Raw genomic sequence first — 18,158 nt, 5'->3', positions numbered from 1 at the left:
ATATTTCCTCCCCTGTACCTTAGAGGAGCAAGGATGAGAAAAGCAAACCAAATATGGTAAACGTGAATTCTGAGCCATCAGAAAAACTGTGTTTTAAGCTTCAAAATTGAGGAGGTTTCCTTAAGTTCTGTACTCTCATAAGACAAAAGTTTATAGTGATATTATAATTATTCTTAATTCTAAGAGTTTGGGATTGTAGGGGAGGAAAAATTTTCCCTTCTGTCCTTTTAGGTTCTATAGCTAGTTTAAGAATTAAGTTGAGATAGAAGAGATGAATAAGAAAAAACTTTAATAACCTATTTATGCAAAGGAATCTCACAAAGATATGAGACTCAAACGACGACCCAGACAGACCAGATGATTGAGACTTCCATGCCATCCAGAGCTCAGGAAAGAGCCAGAAGTCTGGAACCTTTGCAGTTGAGGGAGGCAATTCCCAGAAAGGTGAGTAGAAAAAAGTCTGGTAAACAAAGGTTCTTATGTTCTGCAGGTAAGTCTCTTAGGTGAAAAAGTTCTTTCAGGTAATAGCTCTTTTTGCACTAGTCCCCCTTTATAATGTAAATTTCCTTTATAATTGCAAATCCCGCCCTCTCCACAAAGGGGGAAATTACTTTTTTAAGGCAGTTAAGATGGAGGTAAAGGGCTTTTCCTGCTAGGGCTCGAATGCCTTCCTCAAAATAATTCACATTACTAATGGCCTATTTTCGGGTTGCACGTGCTGAACCCCTTCAAGATGGAAAATGAATTCCTCCAAGTTACATGGATAGGTGTCTTAATTTCGCTGTGCTACATCTATCTGTCCCAGAGCCCATGCCCTTTCCACAGCCCACATTGGGGTGAATGGGAGGTAGATGAGATGTAGGGATTGTGGTACCAAGTAGGTAGGAATAGATGGAGCATCATAATAAAGGCATGGAAATAAAAGATTGGGGTTAGAAGAGGGTAATCTGACTAGAATTTGGTAATGGGTAGGACCACCTGAAACAAACCCAGAGTTGTTTTTATTTTGTTTGTTTTTTAAGGAAGTTATACCTCATCTGCAAGTAATTCATGATTCGAGGAAACAATTGTTCTCCTTGCTAAGAAAGCTGCTTCGCTTGGCTTTCTTTTCTGTTTCCAAAGGCTGGAGAGGAGTTGTCTAGTTGAGTTGTGACTGGTTGCAGGCTGTGGGAAGGGCTCTCCTTGGCAGCTGGAATCAAAGGCCTGAAGATTCACAGGACTTTAGCAGCGGCCAGCAAAGTGAGGACTGAGATTTTACAGTGTATCCACTCTCACTGGAGCCCAAGCTCCTGAAGAAAACCCACCTCAGTCCAGTCTCTCATTCACAGCCCAATGGCAGTGTCGTCAGCCCTGGCAGGACTCCAGGCCGAAGCCAACTGCCCCATCTGTCTGGACTACCTGAGAGACCCTGTCACCACCGAATGTGGGCACAACTTCTGTCGCTGCTGCATCCAGCAATCCTGGGCTGATCTCAGCGACAGGTTCCCTTGCCCCGTCTGCCGTCACTCATGTCGAGAGACGCACTTGAGGAGCAACACCCAGCTGGGAAGGGTGATTGACATTGCCAAGCTCCTCCACATCAGCAGGAGCAAGAGGAAGAGGCGGGACGAGAGGCATCTGTGCGAGAAGCACAACGGGGTCCTGACCCTCTTCTGTGAGGAGGACCTACAGGTGTTGTGTCCCGCGTGCATGCGACCCCCTGACCACCAGGGCCACTGGGTGAGGCCCGTGGAGGAGGCCACCTCTCACCACAGGCAAAGGCTCGGCAGTTACATCGAGCCCCTGAAGAAGCAGGTGGCTGATATTCAGAAATTAATAAGCATTCAAAGCAAAAAACCCTTAGAGCTGAAAGAGAAGGTGGAAAACCAAAAGCTGGAACTACTCTCTGAATTTGAGTGCCTGAAGCAATTTCTAGATCGTGATCAAGCAGCAGTTCTTTCCAGGTTAGCTGATGAAGAGAAGGACATTCAGCAGAAACTGAGTGCAAACATAACTGCATTTTCAAACTACATTTCCACCCTCAAAGGTCTGCTGAGTAAAGTAGTAGAGAATAGTGTGCTGTCTGAGGTAGAATTGCTATCACAGATTAAACATTTCTACAAGAAGTCTGAGGATGAGATTAGCCCATCAATTTTTTCAATCCAATTAAGAAGAGAAGGTTGCAGTTTTCCTCCCCAGTATTCTGCTTTGCAGAAAATTATTAAAAAATTTGGAGTGGACGTGATCCTAGACCCTGAGACGGCACACCCTAACTTGATTGTCTCCGAGGATAAAAAAGATGTGAGATTTGCAAAGAGAAAACAAAACGTTCCTTACTTTCCAAAAAGATTTACAACCAACACAGTCGTCCTGGGTTTTCCATATTTTTATTCCGGCAGGCATTTCTGGGAGGTTGAAGTGGGAGACAAGTCTGAATGGGCTGTTGGGATTTGCAGAGACTCGCTTCCCACAAAGGCCAGGAGATCTCTGTCAGCCTGGCAGGGATGCTGGAGGCTTCAGCTGCAGGGGGATCGATATAATGCGGTGGGAGCTGTTCCAACACTGCTACTGTTAGACGTGAAACCCAGAGGCATTGGCATTTTCTTGGACTATGAGCTGGGTGAGATCTCATTTTATAACATAACTGAGAAATCTCACATCTATACTTTCACTGACACTTTTACTAGACCGCTTAGGCCTTATTTCTATGTAGGACCCGATTCAAAGCCTCTCAGAATCTGTACAGGAACAGATTGTGAATGAAAACTCCCTGGACCATTGTAATAGTTGTTTTGTTTTAAAGAATGGAAGGTGGGGGCGCTCGGGTAGCTCAGTTGGTTAAGCGTCTGACTTCTGCTCAGGACATGATTTCACGGTTTGTGGGTTTGAGCCCTGTGTTGGGCCCTGTGCTGACAGCTCGGAGCCTGGAGCTGGTTTTAATTTTTTTTTTTAACGTTTATTTATTTTTGAGACAGAGCATGAACGGGGGAGGGTCAGAGAGAGGGAGACACAGAATCCGAAACAGGCTCCAGGCTCTGAGCTGTCAGCACAGAGCCCGACGTGGGGCTCGAACTCACGGACCATAAGATCATGACCTGAGCTGAAGTCGGACGCTCAACCAACTGAGCCACCCAGGTGCCCCTGGAGCTGGTTTTAGATTGTGTCTCCCTCTTGCTCTCTGCCCCTCTCCTGCTTGTGCTCTGTCTCTCAAAAATAAATACACATTAAAAAAGAATTGGAAGGTGGGCAGGCTCTTGTATTAATTAACATGCCAGTAAAGTGAAACCCTCCTCCACACACCCCCGCTCCCCGTCATCTCCCAGTTTTTTCTTTCTGTTTCGTCCAAGAAGAAAGCTTTGTTTCCACAATTCTCTAGAAAACAGTGCTAGTAATGCCTCTCTCCAGGAATGTTGAAGGGGTTTTCTGGGTGTGAGGGTGGATTAAGTTGGTCAGAAAGTGCAGATGGAGTGTGCAAGGGATTGACCAAAACAGAACTGGTCAGCTTTGCCTCAGCTCTATCAAAGTTGTGTCATTAAAACATTGTGCTATTCTTGCCACGTACAAGTTGTGTACTAGGCAGAGCAAACTGTAACCTTGGTTTTCCTAAAGGGCACAATTGAAAGGGATGGGGCAGACATCAGAGGGAGTGGCAGGCCGTTTTTTCCTTTACCCGAAGGGGGCCAGCTACTGGCAGCACTCACCACATCTGCCTTTTTAGAAACCCTCTACATAGTTTTCATTTCATCCTAAATTCTTTGTTATTATGCATTGTATTTTATAGCATGGTGACTCACAGCATTGTAGAAAATTGGAAAGTCTTATTAGTAACAGACATTGCAGTTTAGAAACCATGTCAGAGGATATAAGATGAATCACCAAGTAGTAAAAACTATTCGGGCGTGATGGCAGATCTATTTTTATTTAGCATTTTCTTACTAGTATAGCTAACATTTAGCAAGTCCTATGTCCCAGGAGTTAGAGTATTTTCAAAGCAAATACTAAGTGGAAGGCACTAGGCTGTTAAAGAAAACAAGTGTACATGTTTAACCCTGGACACTGCACTGACTTCACCAGAAGGACCTAGGTTCTGTTCATTTTCTATGATGTACTTTAATTTGCAAAATGTAGTACTTATTTTGCATGAAGGTGAGACTATATATTTATGTGCATATGCTCCAAAGTTAACTTTCATATCTTTCCCTATTTTGAATAGAACTTTATATCTTAGCCTCTTATTTCCATCTTCATATTGATGTCATTTCCCTTTGTTTTTCTCTTCCACCAAAAATCTTTATATTTTTGAAGAAAATAGATACAGTCAATGTGTGGGTCATTTTTTTGGAGTCTGATTTGTTGAACAACTGAGAAAGATATACTAACTCAGTGAAGGAAGTGTGAATATAGTGTGTTAGGTGACATCAGGGACCTATTTATTTTGTTAGATGTGATACAATTATGATTCAGGAAATGTCTTTATTCTTAGAAATTGCTAGTGAAATATATAAGGGTGCAATTTTGTTTTTATGATTTCTACTAAAGAACTCCAGCCAAAAAAAGGTGGGGGGGGGGGGCAGGCAGGACACAGAGCAATAAATGAAGCTAAGTGACAAAATGCTGATAATTCTGGAATCTTGGTGATAGTATATGGACATTCGGTTTATATACTCATCAAGATAGAAAGCTTCTGAACAGAAACAACAAAACTAAAAGGCAACTGACTGAATGGAAGAAGATAATGGCAAAAGATATTGGATAAGTTAGTATCCAAAATCTATGAAGAACTTATCAAACTCAACACCCAAAAAACAAAGAATTCAGTGAAGAAGTTATTCAAAGGATACAGAAATGCTGATTCGAAGGGACACATGCACCCCAATGTTTATATCAGTGTTACCAACAATAGACAATGGAAAGATCCCAAATGTCCATCAATATAGACCATGGAATACTACTCGGTGATCAAAAAGAATGAAATATGGCCATCTGCAACAACATGGATGGAACTATGCTAAGCAAAATAAGTCAAGCAGAGAAAGATAAATATAATTTCACACCTATGTGGAATTTAAGAAACAACAGATGAACAGGGGAAAGGAAAGAAGATAAAAATGAAGAGGGAGGCAAACCATAAGAGACTTTAAAAAAATTTTTTAATGTTTATTTTTGACAGAGAGAGAGAGAGAGAGAGAGAGAGAGACAGAGAGACATTATGAGTGGGGCAGGGGCAGAGAGAGGGAGACACAGAATCTGAAGCAGGCTCCAGGCTCTGAGCTATCAGCACAGAGCCGGACATAAGAGACTCTTAAATACAGAGAACAAACAGGGTTGCCGGAGGGTGGTGGCTAGGGGGATGGGCTAAATGGGTGATGGGTATTAAGGAGGGCACTTGTTGGGATGAGCACTGGGTGTTGAATCACTGGGTTCTACTCCTAAAACCAATACTATACTGTACATTAGTTCACTTGAATTTAAATAAATTTTTTAAAATAAATAAAAATTAGCAAGGGTGTTTCCTTTTGTCTTTGTGCTCCAAAGTACGGTTTCTGCATGGACTCACTCTGCCATCTCTACCTGAAGTTTGAATGGGTGCGTTTACAGTTGAATGAACACATTTATCTCTCCTATCTTATCTAAAATAGGTTTATATTGATTTTGGCTAGTTCCACATTTCTTGAGTTTTGAGAAGCTAGCTGTTATTGAACTACAAATATTAACTACATTTCCTTACAATTGAGTGCAGATTGGATGTCCTTTGAGCAGTTACTAGGTGGGCTCTCTATTGGCTTTACGTATTTTTTTTTTTTTTACTGTAATAGTATAACAAGATGCTTTGCCTCTTCTATTGTCTGTTGCCTAGTTACATTATATGAATTATGATAAACTTCAGGATTACACTTCACTTTCCTTTAGTGTCAAATGGACTTTTTTTGACAACTGTTTTTGATAAATTCCCTGTTAATACAACATGGTTGCTCTAATAAAAAAAAGAAAAATAGCCATATACAGATTATTGGTGTGACCCTTTCCCCTATTCCCTTAACAATACAGGCACACACACATACCCACACACCCTTCCTATTAACAACGTTAACATTTTGTGTATACCTGTACTGATTTCTTGGCATGCATAAATCAGTATATATTAAGGACTTTTTATGTGCACTAATTTTTTTAAATATATTTTTTAAAGTTTATTTTGAGAGCGAGAGAGCGCAAGCAGGGGAGGGGCAGAGAGAGGGATAGAGAATCCCAAGCAGATTTCGCACTATTAGCACAGAGCTCAATGCGGGGCTGGATCTCAGCAACTGAGATCATGACCTGAGTCCATATCTGGAGGTGGATGCTTAAGTGACTGAGCCACCAAGGCACCCCGCCCCCCCCCCTTTTTGTTTCTGGTGCAAAAAGGTGATTTTATTCAAGCACAGAGACAGGACACAGGACCTGTGGGCAGAAAGAACTGCTGTGAACTAACTTTTTAAATCAATTATTCCATATTTATGTATTTTATTTTTTTAAAGTTTATTTATTTAAATAGTGTCTACAGTCAACATGGGGCTCAAACTCACAACCCCGAGATCAAGAGTCACATACATGCTCTTCCAACTGAACCAGCCAGGCCACCCCTATGTGAACTAATTTGTAATAAGGCCAATATATTAGGGACAGCAAGAATGGAAGAAAGGAGCTTTGTAGGTAACTTAAGGATTTAAGAACAATGGGAGGCCATGGAGAGGTTTGAAGCGGGAAACTGAATATGATCAGATTTCTATCTCACTGGCTATGTCACTCTGACATTCAGATTTTTGGTTTGAGCTGGGGATCTAAATTTAGGAGTCCTCAGTAAATGCTTAGAAACTGAAGCACTGAAAGCAGATAAAACTTAGAGAAAGAATGCAGGGTGAAAGTCACAAAATTCATAGGACTAGCTGAGAAGGGGACTATCTAGAAAGATTATTTTCCCTCCACTACAAGGGTAGAGGGGTCCTGAGATTAAAAAGTGAGACAACTACCTCCAAGTTTAGAAGGAAGGAGAATGGAATACAGACCACAAGAGGAATATTTGGTCTTTGACCTAGAGAGGTTAACTCCTTGGCTTAAAAAAAAGGTAAAGAGGATGGATGGGATGAGATTTTGGGTCTACTAAATTCATTATAGAGGTTCAGGGATTTCCCATCTGACAGGCTCTACTTTTTAATCTATATATTTACATTTTTATCTACATATTCATTAGATTTGTTTTCTTGGTATAAATTACTACAAAAAATATTAAAAATTTTGTGGGTTCTGGTTTCAAGTCATGTTTAGAAAGTCATGCCTATATCAAGTTTGTAAAAATGGTCTCCAATGTTCTTTTATATCTTTATATTAAGGTTAATTTTATATGTCAGGTTGACTGGACAGGGGGTACCCAGTTTAAACCTTTCCGGGTGTGTCTTTGAGGGTGTTTCCAGATGAGATTAGCATTTGAATCAGTGGATACAAGTAGACTGCCCTTCGCTTTGTGGGTGGGCATCACCCAGTCTGTTGAGGGCTTCAATAGAATAAAGGAGGAGGAAGGAGGACTTCACTCCTATTTTTCTGTGCTTGAGCTGCCACATCTCATCTACCTAGGATTCAGGCTAAATCACACCACTGGCTTTCTTAGGTTTCTGTTTATAAATGGCAAATCACTAGACTTCTTGGCCACCATGATCACAAGCTAGTTCCTCATAATATATATGGCTTCTATATATCTATATTTCCTCTCTATATATAATACCTTCTATATGTATATATATCTTCTGTTCCTCTGAAGATCCCTAATATTGCTTATGCTTTTATTAAAACTTTCTCCTTTATTACCTTTTGTTTATTTTAATTTTTAATTTTATTTTTTTAAATTTACATCCAAATTAGTTAGCATATAGTGCAACAATGATTTCAGGAGTAGATTCCTTATTGCCCCTTACCAATTTAGCCCATCCCCCCTCCCACACCCCCTCCAGTAACCCTGTTTGTTTTCCATATTTATGAGGCTCTTCTGTTTTGTCCCCCTCCCTGTTTTTATATTATTTTTGTTTCCCTTCCCTTATGTTCATCTGTTTTGTCTCTTAAAGTCCTCATATGAGTGAAATCATATATTTGTCTTTCTGTGACTAATTTCTCTTAGCATAATACCCTCTAGTTCCATCCATGTAGTTGCAAATGGCCAGATTTCATTCTTTTTGATTGCTGACTCCAGTGTGTGTGTGTGTGTGTGTGTGTGTGTGTGTGTGTGTGTGTGTGTATACCACATCTTTATCCATTCATCCATAGATGGACATTTGGGCTCTTTCCATACTTTGGCTATTGTCGATAGTGCTGCTATAAACATCGGGGTGCATGTGCCCCTTTGAAACAGCATAACTGTATCCCTTGGATAAATGCCTAGTAGTGCAATTTCTGGGTTGTAGGATAGTTCTATTTTTAGTTTTTTGAGGAACCTCCATACTGTTTTCCAGAGTGGCTTCACCAGCTTGCATTCCCACCAATAATGCAAAAGAGATCCTCTTTCTCCACATCCTCGCCAGCATCTGTTGTTGCCTGAGGTGTTAATGTTAGCCATTCTGACAGGTGTGAGGTGATATCTCATTGTGGCTTTCATTTGTATTTCCCTGATGATGAGTGATGTTGAACATTTTTTCATGTGTCGGTTGGCCATCTGGATTTCTTTGGAGAAGTGTCTATTCGTGTCTTTTGCCCATTTCTTCACTGGATTATTTGGTTTTTGGGTGTTGAGTTTGAGAAGTTCTTTACAGATTTTGGATACTAACCCTTTATCTGATATGTCGTTTGCAAATATCTTCTCCCATTCTGTCAACTGCCTTTTAGTTTTGCTGATTGTTTCCTTCACTGTGCAGAAGCTTTTTATTTTGATGAGGTCCCAGTAGTTCATTATTTATTCATAATCTCTATACCCAATATGGGACTTGAACTTACAACCCTGAGATCAGGAGTCACATGCTTTACCCACTGAGCTGGCCAGGCACCTCTATACTTTATGCTTTTAAAAATAGAACAATATAATGAATATGTGATTCTTAAGAAAATTCAAGTTTTATAGGAATATATAATTTAGAAAATTAGAGACTAAGTCCACAAAAGCAACCACTGTTATCATCTAACAGTTTGGTGTGCATCAACCACCAGTTTTATTTTATAAAAGTTCTACATGCATATACTTTAAAGTCAAAAAGTTCTACACAATTATAAGAAACTACATTCTCTAACCTCCCCAACTCCTCTCTTCTCAGAGATAACTACTTTCAGCTCTTCAGAATATCTTTCAGTGTTTACCTCCATATTTCTTAAAAAAATTTTTTTTAACGTTTATTTATTTTTGAGACAGAGAGAGACAGCATGAACGGGAGAGGGTCAGAGAGAGGGAGACACAGAATCTGAAACAGGCTCCAGGCTCTGAGCTGTCAGCACAGAGCCCGACGCGGGGCTCGAACTCACGGACTGCAAGATCATGACTTGAGCCGAAGTCGGCCGCTTAACCAACTGAGCCACCCAGGCGCCCCTCCATATTTCTTAACTCCTCTTTTGCTACTTGTCTTTTCAGGTTTAGGCATTGTTCTACCAACCTTCCACCGCTCCAGCCCAACCACACATGTGCAATATTTTTTTCCTCCAAATCTCCCATTTAACTTTATTATCATTTTTGTTAACATTCAGTATTTAAGTTATGACAGTGAATGCTCTAGTCACTTTTTTCTCTGATCACTTTTCCTTTTTCACTCGTTAGTCTTCCTCCCTTTGAGTTTAGTGTTCTACATACTATTTATCACTAACTTGTTTATGCACATTCACACTGCTGATTCTCCAGGTCTCTCAAACATTGAGGATGACATGAATTTTTTTTGCCCTGAACAAAGGCAAGACCATCTGGTCTTGCCATTTACTGAAATGGGGGAAGATAGGTGAGCAGGTTTGGGGTAGGGAAGATCAGGAGTTCAGCTTCAAAAATATTAATTTTAAAATGTTAATTAGATATCCAAGTGACAATCATGCAACTGGACTAGGAATTCTGGAGTTCAGGAGAAAGCTAGACCAGCAATTTAAATTTGGGGAATTATTCAGGCAATGACATTGGGTGAAATCAGAAAGGGAATGTGTGCAGACTGATGAGAAGAGGGCCTGGGACTGAACGATTGAGCTCTCCAACCTTGAATATCCAGGGAAAGAAATTGGACGCCAACCAGAATGCCTGCTGTAGCGTATCTCTCCCCTGATTTCAACTAAAATCCTCAACAAAATAGAAAAGCAATTATCTGAGGACTCCAAAAGGTAAATAATGACAGACAGACTGGGGAGGGAAGGCACAACTTGAAAAGAAACCTGTAGAGTTTCCTTTTTATATCTCCCAGCTTTGTGCTGAGTGAGATAATGAATCAAAGACAGCAAAAACTCAGAGAACAATCCATCTTAGGAGAGGACCAGAAAAAAGGCCCCTGGGGATGTGATTTCTTTTTCTTTTTTTTTTCTCCCAGAGACCAGACCTGACCCCAATTGGAGATCTGTACTCCCAGGCAATGGGAACCAGGAAAAGGGGTCCCAGTTGCAAGGGATGGTGGAGGATCCGTCTGTTTTTTCTCTCTTGCTCCTCTGTCCGCAGTCCAGGCCCGTTTGTTCAGAATGGCACAATTGCACAGGAAGCTAAATTTGCAAGAAAACTCCATCTGTTTGGCCACAGGTCATTGGGAAAGAGAGTCAGGACGTGGGGAGGGAAGGAGGAGAGAACTGGAGAAGGGAATTCTGTCTCAGAATATTTCCAGGCCCACCCAACAGCTGAGCCTGAGGGAACAACCCAGTGAGGTAAAGCAAATGCTTTGAGAAATGCAACGACGATGTAAACCCCTTCCAAGTCCCAGACAATTCCTAAGTGGCTCACACGAGAGGCAGATACAAATATAGAAAGGACTCTTGAAAATCAATACTAAGCAGGGCACCTGGGTGGCTCAGTTGGTTGAGTTTCCAACTTCTCAGGTCATGATCTTGCAGTTTGTGAAAGTTTGGGTCGAGCCCTGAGACAACTGAGATCTGTGCTGACAGTGAGCAGTCTGCTTAGGATGCTCTCTCTCTGCCCCTCCCCTCCGTGCATGCTCTCTCTCTCAAAATAAAGAAATAAAAATTAACACTAAGAAAGCAAGCACCCCAGTAAAAAATGGATAAATGATCAGAACAGACTTTTTACTGAAGAACACGAACATGATAAATAAGCACATGAAAAGATGCTCAGCATCCTAGCCATCGGTGAAACGAAAATAACACAGTAAGATACTACTGCCCACTTACTAGAATAGCTGAAATTTTTAAAAAGTGACAATGTCAAGCACTGGTAAGTATGCAGAGAAACTGGAACTTTCTATGTTGCTGGCAGAAATGCAAAATGGTAGTTATTTGGGAAAATCGTTTGGCAATTTCTCATAAAGGTAAAGGTTTATAAAACCATATTACTCAGCAATCCTACTCAGGTGTTTACCCTGATGAAATGAAAACATCACTTAAATGAAATTCACACAAACGCTTTAAAGCAAATGTTTATAACAGGTTTATTCATAGGAGCTCAAAACCGGGGGCAACCCAAATGTCTGCACTGAGAAATAGACAAACGATGGTATGTTCATGGGATACTTAATTCAGCACTAAAAAGGAGTGAACTATTGATATTTGTAACATGGATCGATCTCAAGTGTATTATGCTGAGGGAAAGAAGACAGACCTAACAGGTTACATACCATATGATGGCATTTATATGACCCAGAAAAAACAAAACTATAGAGCTAGAAAACAGGTCAATCCTTGTCAGTGGTTAATAGTCAGGGGAGGGTTTGATTATAAAGGGAATGTAGAAGTAGATTTTTGGGGGGAAAGGGCTGTTAGAACTATTTCTCTTGTAATAGTTTCCAGTTGTTGCTGTAACAAATTAATCACACGTATGTGGCTTACCACAAATTTATGATCTTCCAGTTCAGAGGCCAATAGTCCTAAAGCCAAGGTGTTGGGAGGGCTGCATTCCTTCTGGAGGCTCTCGGAAAGAAATGGAGTATTTCCTTTTTGCCTTTTCCAACTTCTTGAGGCCACAGGCCACCTGCTGTCCCTCCTCCATCTTCAGGACCAGCAGTGTAGCAGCTCTGAGTTCTACTTCCCTTACAACATCTTCAGTGACTCTTGCTCTCCGGCCTTCTTTCTTCCCTTATAAGGACCCTTGTGATTAAGTTACACTGGGCCAACCCAAGCACTTTGAGATAATCTCTCCATCTTTCATGATACTTAATTCATGAAATTTAATTATACCTGCAAAGTCCCTTTTGCCATTACATTAACCTCTAGTTTCTTGGAATCAAGACATGAACATCTTTGGAGGGGGGGCCATTATCTTGTCTGCCACAGCCCACTCTCTGGCACCCAAAGATTTACATCTGTCCCACATGCAAAATAGCTCCATGTAGGGGCCCCTGACTGGCTCAGTCCGTAGAGGAAGTGACTCTTGACTGGGGTCCTGAGTTCAAGCCTCACTTTGGGCATAGAGCTTACTTAAAAATTTTTTAAAAAACCCAAAAAAGCCAAAAAAGCCAAAAAGCAAAAATCCCTCACATCCACCTCATCTCGCCCTGCACAGAGTTTCAACCTATTACTATGGCGGTATTGGTCAGACAATGTTATCTATACATTTTTCAAAAGTCATAGAACTTCATAGCAACAGTGAATTTTCCTGTATGTAAATGTTAAAACTGGGTGTAGAAAACAGGGACAGAGCAAAGGAGACAGCAGAAATTGCCAGTCGGGTGACAAGAAACCCAAAGATTGTGGTGACCTGGAAGCTGAGTAAAGCAAGTATATCAAGGAGGGTATGATGAACTCAGATGCTCTTGAGATCCAGGACGGTGAGAGGTGAGCACTGACGGAGCATCACGGAAGTCTCTAGTGACCTTGCCTACAGTAGCTTCTGTGGAGCAGTAGAGGCAAAAGCCTGACAAAAATGTGGGTTCAGGAGAGAATCGGAGAAGTAAAGACAATTAACAAAGATCAGTGCCACAAGCTCAGGTGCCAGTCCGTGAGCTATTAACAAATAGTAACTGGTCCTCTAGGAGAAAGGAGCATACACTAGAATTTAAACCAACACACGGATTCTGTTATTCAGAAATCTTGCTATGAAAAAAAGCCATCTAATCTTAATCCTTAGTGACAGTTGATTTACATACTGGCTCAAGAGCCTTCTCTTCTCATGGATTGGTTACAGTTGCCAGCACCAGACCAGAGACCAGCCACACTTTGAGCAGAACTGGCAACACTCTAGAAGGGTTTGCTGCTTTACATTTTAAGAAGTTGTCAGGGCACCCAGCCGGTGAAGCATCTGACTTTGGCTCAGGTCATGATCTCACGGTTTGCGAGTTTGAGCCCCACATCTGGCTCTCTGCTGTCATGCAGAGACCGCTTGGATCCTCTATGTTCTCCTTCTGCTCCTACCCCGGTCATGTGTGTGTGTGCTCGCATGCTCTCTCTCTCAAAAATAAACATTAAAAACATTTTTTTACATTAAAAATAAATAAGGCCTTTTGTTTCCTATTCTTCTGTCATTGTGAGTTTATGCTTTAACAAATTCTTTATTTTTTATTAAAAATTGTTTTTGTTCTAATGTTTATTTTTGAGAGAAAGAGAGAGAGAGTCAGAGCAAGAGCGGGGGAGGGGCAGAGAGAGGGAGAGAATCTGAAGCAGGCTCCAGGCTCTGAGCTGTCAGCACAGAGCTGGATGCGGGGCTTGAACCCACAAACCACAAGATCATGACCTGAAGTCAGATGCTTAACCGATTAAGCCACCCAGGTGCCCCACAAATTCTTTAAAAAAAAAAAATGTTTATTTATTTTGAGAGAGAGAGAGAATGAGCAGGTGAGAGGCAGAAAGAGAATCCCAAGCTCAGAGTCTGATGGGCTTGATCTCATGAAGTGTGAGAACATGACCTGAGCCGAGATCAAGAGTCATGCTTAACTGACTGAGCCATCCAGATGCCCAGCTTAACACATTCTTTACTATCATTTTAGCAGAGGAATCAGTAGTAACTTTGTATATTCAATCCACGCCATCTTTACTTTCAAGTACCAGGTTTTCTTTGTATGTATGCTATGCACTATTACTTACAAAGCAGTTATATTAAATATACTGAGTTGTAACTTACATTTTTTATTTACTATATGTTGAACATTATTCATTAGAAAATAAGTCACTGTACAAATTTTAAATAATACAGAAGCAGAATAAAAAGCCAAAAATCTTTACTTTTATTCTTCTTCTTCAACTCTTCTACCTTTCATTCTCCCACTCCCATTCACTCTTTACAGTGTGAACTACTAAGTTTGTTTTATATCCTTCTGGACCTACTTCTGTCTTGATTCACATGCATGCACACATGCACACACAAATTCTTAACCTAAGGGGAATATCAAAACATTATACAAATATATTGGACAATATGCTTTTTTTCACTTAGCAGTGTATTAGAGGCATGATTTCATGTTGGGGTGTGTGTGTGTGTGTGTGTGTGTGTGTGTGTGTGTGTGTGTGTGTATTTGCTCATATAATTTTCATATATGAATACTTTTGTAGGAAAGATTGTTGGGAGTCAAAATTACTGGGTCAAATTACCACTAAGAATGCTTTTCCACTTATTTGCCCATTATTGACAAATCCATTGTGCACACTCCCACCAAACTTGGATATAACCAATCTCTTCACTCTTGCTACTGTGACTTGCAAATGTACCTTAACTTCTATTTCCCTGATAGGTAATGAGGTGGATTTTCGCCACTGTGTTTCATCTGTGAGGTGCGTGTATTTATCCTTTATTTTTCTTTGCTGTGCTTTTGTAAATCTTAAATTTAACATTTGAATAGGGCACTTGGGTGGCTCAGTTGATTAAGTGTCTGACTCTTGATGTTGGCTCAGGTCACGATCTCATGGTTTTTGAGACTGAGCCCCAAGTTGGTCCCCCATGCTAAGCATGCATGGAGTCTGCTTGGGATTCTCCGTCTCCCTCTCTGCCCCTCCCCCACTCATGCTCATCTCTCTCTCTCTCTCTCAAAATAAATAAATTTAAAAAATAAAAATAAAAAATACCAAGTTTTAAAATTCAAAACATAGGAAGGGATATACAATGAAGTCTGGCTCCCACCTGTCTTCTAGCCACCCAGTTCTCCCCACAGGTTGGTAGAGAGTCCCAGCTCTCTAAATCATGTGGCTGGTCTTACAGGCAACTAGTCCCTATCCTTAGGGGGGTTTCCAAAAGGCACTTCAATAACATGTAAACCCAGGTGTGGTTGAAAGGGGCTTGTTATGAATAACAAGACACTCCTTTCACTTTTATGGTCCTAGAGCTATTTGGGAATCTGCTGGAAGACCAACTATTTTAACAAAAGGTACTCCCAGTGCTCTTAGGAGATTCCAAGGTTTAGGAGCTCTATGCCAAATGTATTTTTCTTAGAAATCACAAATCACACTCTGTGACATGAATTGTAAATATTTTTTTTACCCATTTTTGTATTTGTCTTCTAACTTTTGGCTCGTTCCTCTCATAACACTTTTTGCCAAGGGGAAATTTGAATTTTTATGTAGTTAAATATATCAGGGTTTTCACTGATGGCTTTTATACCAATCTTAGAAAAAGTTCCCCTACTCTGAAGTGATTTTAAAAACCTCTCCCATTGTTTATAGTACTTTCGTAGTTTTACTTGAAACCATGAAATCTTTGATTCAGCAGTAATTTATTAGATATGAATTCCAAGGCAGGGATATAATCTGTTAACCCAAATAAGGAGGTAAACTGCAACAAGCTCAAATGACCAGAAATTGAGTTTATTTGGCAACAGCACAAGAATTGCATTTCAGGGAATGTATGCTCTAGCAATCTACAGGCAAGTTTGCTGAGGACTTGGGATGGTTTGTATTTATGGGCAAGAAGTACAGAGCAGGCAGGGGTGGAGGGGGTGGGGGCGTCTAGTCCAGCCAGAGTTCAAACAAGAAGCTCATTGGCTTGAGGATGGGGAGAGCTTCTTGGTGGATGTTCACTGGACAGGAGATAAGTCTCAGTCTTCTATACATCTGGCATTTATGAGAAATCAGTCTCTGTTCTTAAATTCCATGCTTCTGAAGGTGCATGTGTGAGGTTCTCCATTTCATATCCTCCAGTTCCATGTCAGATGGAAATCCTTTCACAAACCTGTGTTTTTCCTTGATGGTTGACCTAGTTGTCTCAATACCATTTACTGAATGAGCTAACCTTTTGGTGATTTGAATTGTCACCTTTTATATCCTAAATTCCCATATACACTTCGGTCTGTTTGTCCCTTTCCTTTTTTGTTATATTGATCTGATTGTGGGCAGTATCTCACTATTTTAATCATTACTGTTATAGTATGGCTGATATTATATTATGATATGATATTATATTATGGCTGAGCATTAGTCCTCATAGATAGATTAACCAAGGGAGAATGGCCGTGTTTACGATGTCAAGCCTCTATCTGAGGACACGCCATGCCTTTTCATGTCTTATTTTTCAGTAGTGTTTTTAACTTTTCTTCAAAAAGATCTAGGTATTTAGTCTTTTTTGTTGTTATTATAAATGGGGTCTTTTTTGAATTGTATCTTCTAGCTGGTAGTTGCTTCTATAAAGCAATAGATTTTTACATATTAACTTTGCACCCGGTCATCTTACTGAATTTGAATTCTCTCATTTCTGTTTGTTTGTTTGTTTGTTTTTAATAGTTTTCCCAGTAGGTTCTTTGGAGTTTTCTGCATCTTCAATCATGTTATCTGCAAACAGTGTTAATTTTATCACTTCCTTTTCAAATTATATAGCTCCATATTGTTTTTCTTATACACATGTTTTGTTAAAACCTCTAGAATAGTAAGTGTAGACATTCTCATTTCTGATGTTACTGGAAACATGTCTGATATTTTCTACTGATTTTCTTTTCTGTAGCATTCTTTTCAAATGAAAATCTTATGCAGGATAATGTTGTTTTTTTTTTTTTACCATTTAAATTTGAATTGATATGATTATATTCTAATCAGGAGAGAGAAACCAAGCAAATGAGTAAATTATATCATACTGTAGGAGATAAGTACAGTGGGGGATGAATCAAACAGGGTATAAAGGAAGAAAAATTTTCCCTTCTTCTCTTCTAGATTCTTTGGCTGGTCTGGTAACAGAATGGGCATAAGACAGATTAACAAGAAAAAAAACAAATTTAATTTCATACATACAGGAGCCCCATAAAAAAGATGAGACTCATAGCAGGAAGCCTTTAAACCTTTTAGACAAAGAAACAATACATTTGTGAAAAACTGACAAGACAAAGGGGCTTGGGCTTAGGGATAGTAAACTGGGGTGAAGAATTATCAAGGCTTGTTTATACAGTCTCTTTAGCCTTAAACCCCATGTCTGGTCATAAGGATGCCTTCTACCCTCCTCGTACAAGGCAGACAGCTTTCACATGGGACATTTATAATCTTTCAGGGGGGAAAGGGGAGGGTCAGAGTTTCTGAGAGGGTCACTGTTTCTCAAGTATCTTTAATTCAAAATAATCAATAAGCCAAAGTGGCATGTTTTGGGGTAACAGTGTAAACCCCTACGAGGGTAAGGAAGATAGAAAATGGTGAGTATGGGGAAAGCTGTGGTTTTAAATAGTGGTCCAGAGCAGGCTTCACTGAGAAAGTAACATTTAACAAAGACTGGGAGGAAGGATATATGTAAATGGCTAATTCTAAGTAGAGGGAACAGCAACTGCAAAGGTCTGAGGTGGAAATGGGTCTCACAGTCCAACAATCACAATGTAACTGAAACAGAGTAAGTAAAAGAAGAGTAGGAAGAGAGGAGGGAAGGGTGGGAGGTGGGCAGATTCTCTAGAGTCCTAGAGGTCAATGCCATGCTTTGGTTTTTACTGATAGGGAACCATTAGAGTAACGTGATGGGTGTTTTAGAAGAATCTCTTTGCTACTATATTAAACACTGATGTTTTGGGAGCAGGGCGTGTGTGGCAGTTAGAAGCCAAAAGACCACTTAAGAGATTATTAAAATAATCCATGTGAGGATGATGGATTCTAGATCTATTTTAAAGGAAAAGCCAGCAGGATTTGCCCGAAGACTGTATATAGGTGTG

General features: G+C 40.2%; 1 protein-coding gene across 1 annotated transcript; it reads left to right on the top strand.

Annotated features, from left to right (window-relative positions):
* Nucleotides 1–1,332: 1,332 nt before the first annotated feature.
* Nucleotides 1,333–2,835, top strand: LOC112859043 (tripartite motif-containing protein 75-like). Its single transcript, XM_025922386.2, has one exon. The coding sequence runs from the start codon at nt 1,333–1,335 to the stop codon at nt 2,740–2,742; it is 1,410 nt and encodes a 469-aa protein (XP_025778171.1). The 3' UTR covers nt 2,743–2,835.
* Nucleotides 2,836–18,158: the final 15,323 nt, after the last annotated feature.

The sequence above is a fragment of the Puma concolor genome, chromosome B1 (assembly GCF_028749965.1).
Source record: "Puma concolor isolate L17-30 chromosome B1, mPumCon1.1.hap2, whole genome shotgun sequence".
NCBI lineage: Eukaryota > Metazoa > Chordata > Mammalia > Carnivora > Felidae > Puma > Puma concolor.
The sequence above is the reverse complement of the archived record's forward strand: the minus strand, read 5'-3'. Positions and strand labels throughout refer to the sequence as shown.

Excerpts from the sequence above, each read along its gene's own strand:
- LOC112859043 (XM_025922386.2), top strand. The coding sequence starts at position 1,333 with ATGGCAGTGTCGTCAGCCCTGGCAGGACTCCAGGCCGAAGCCAACTGC.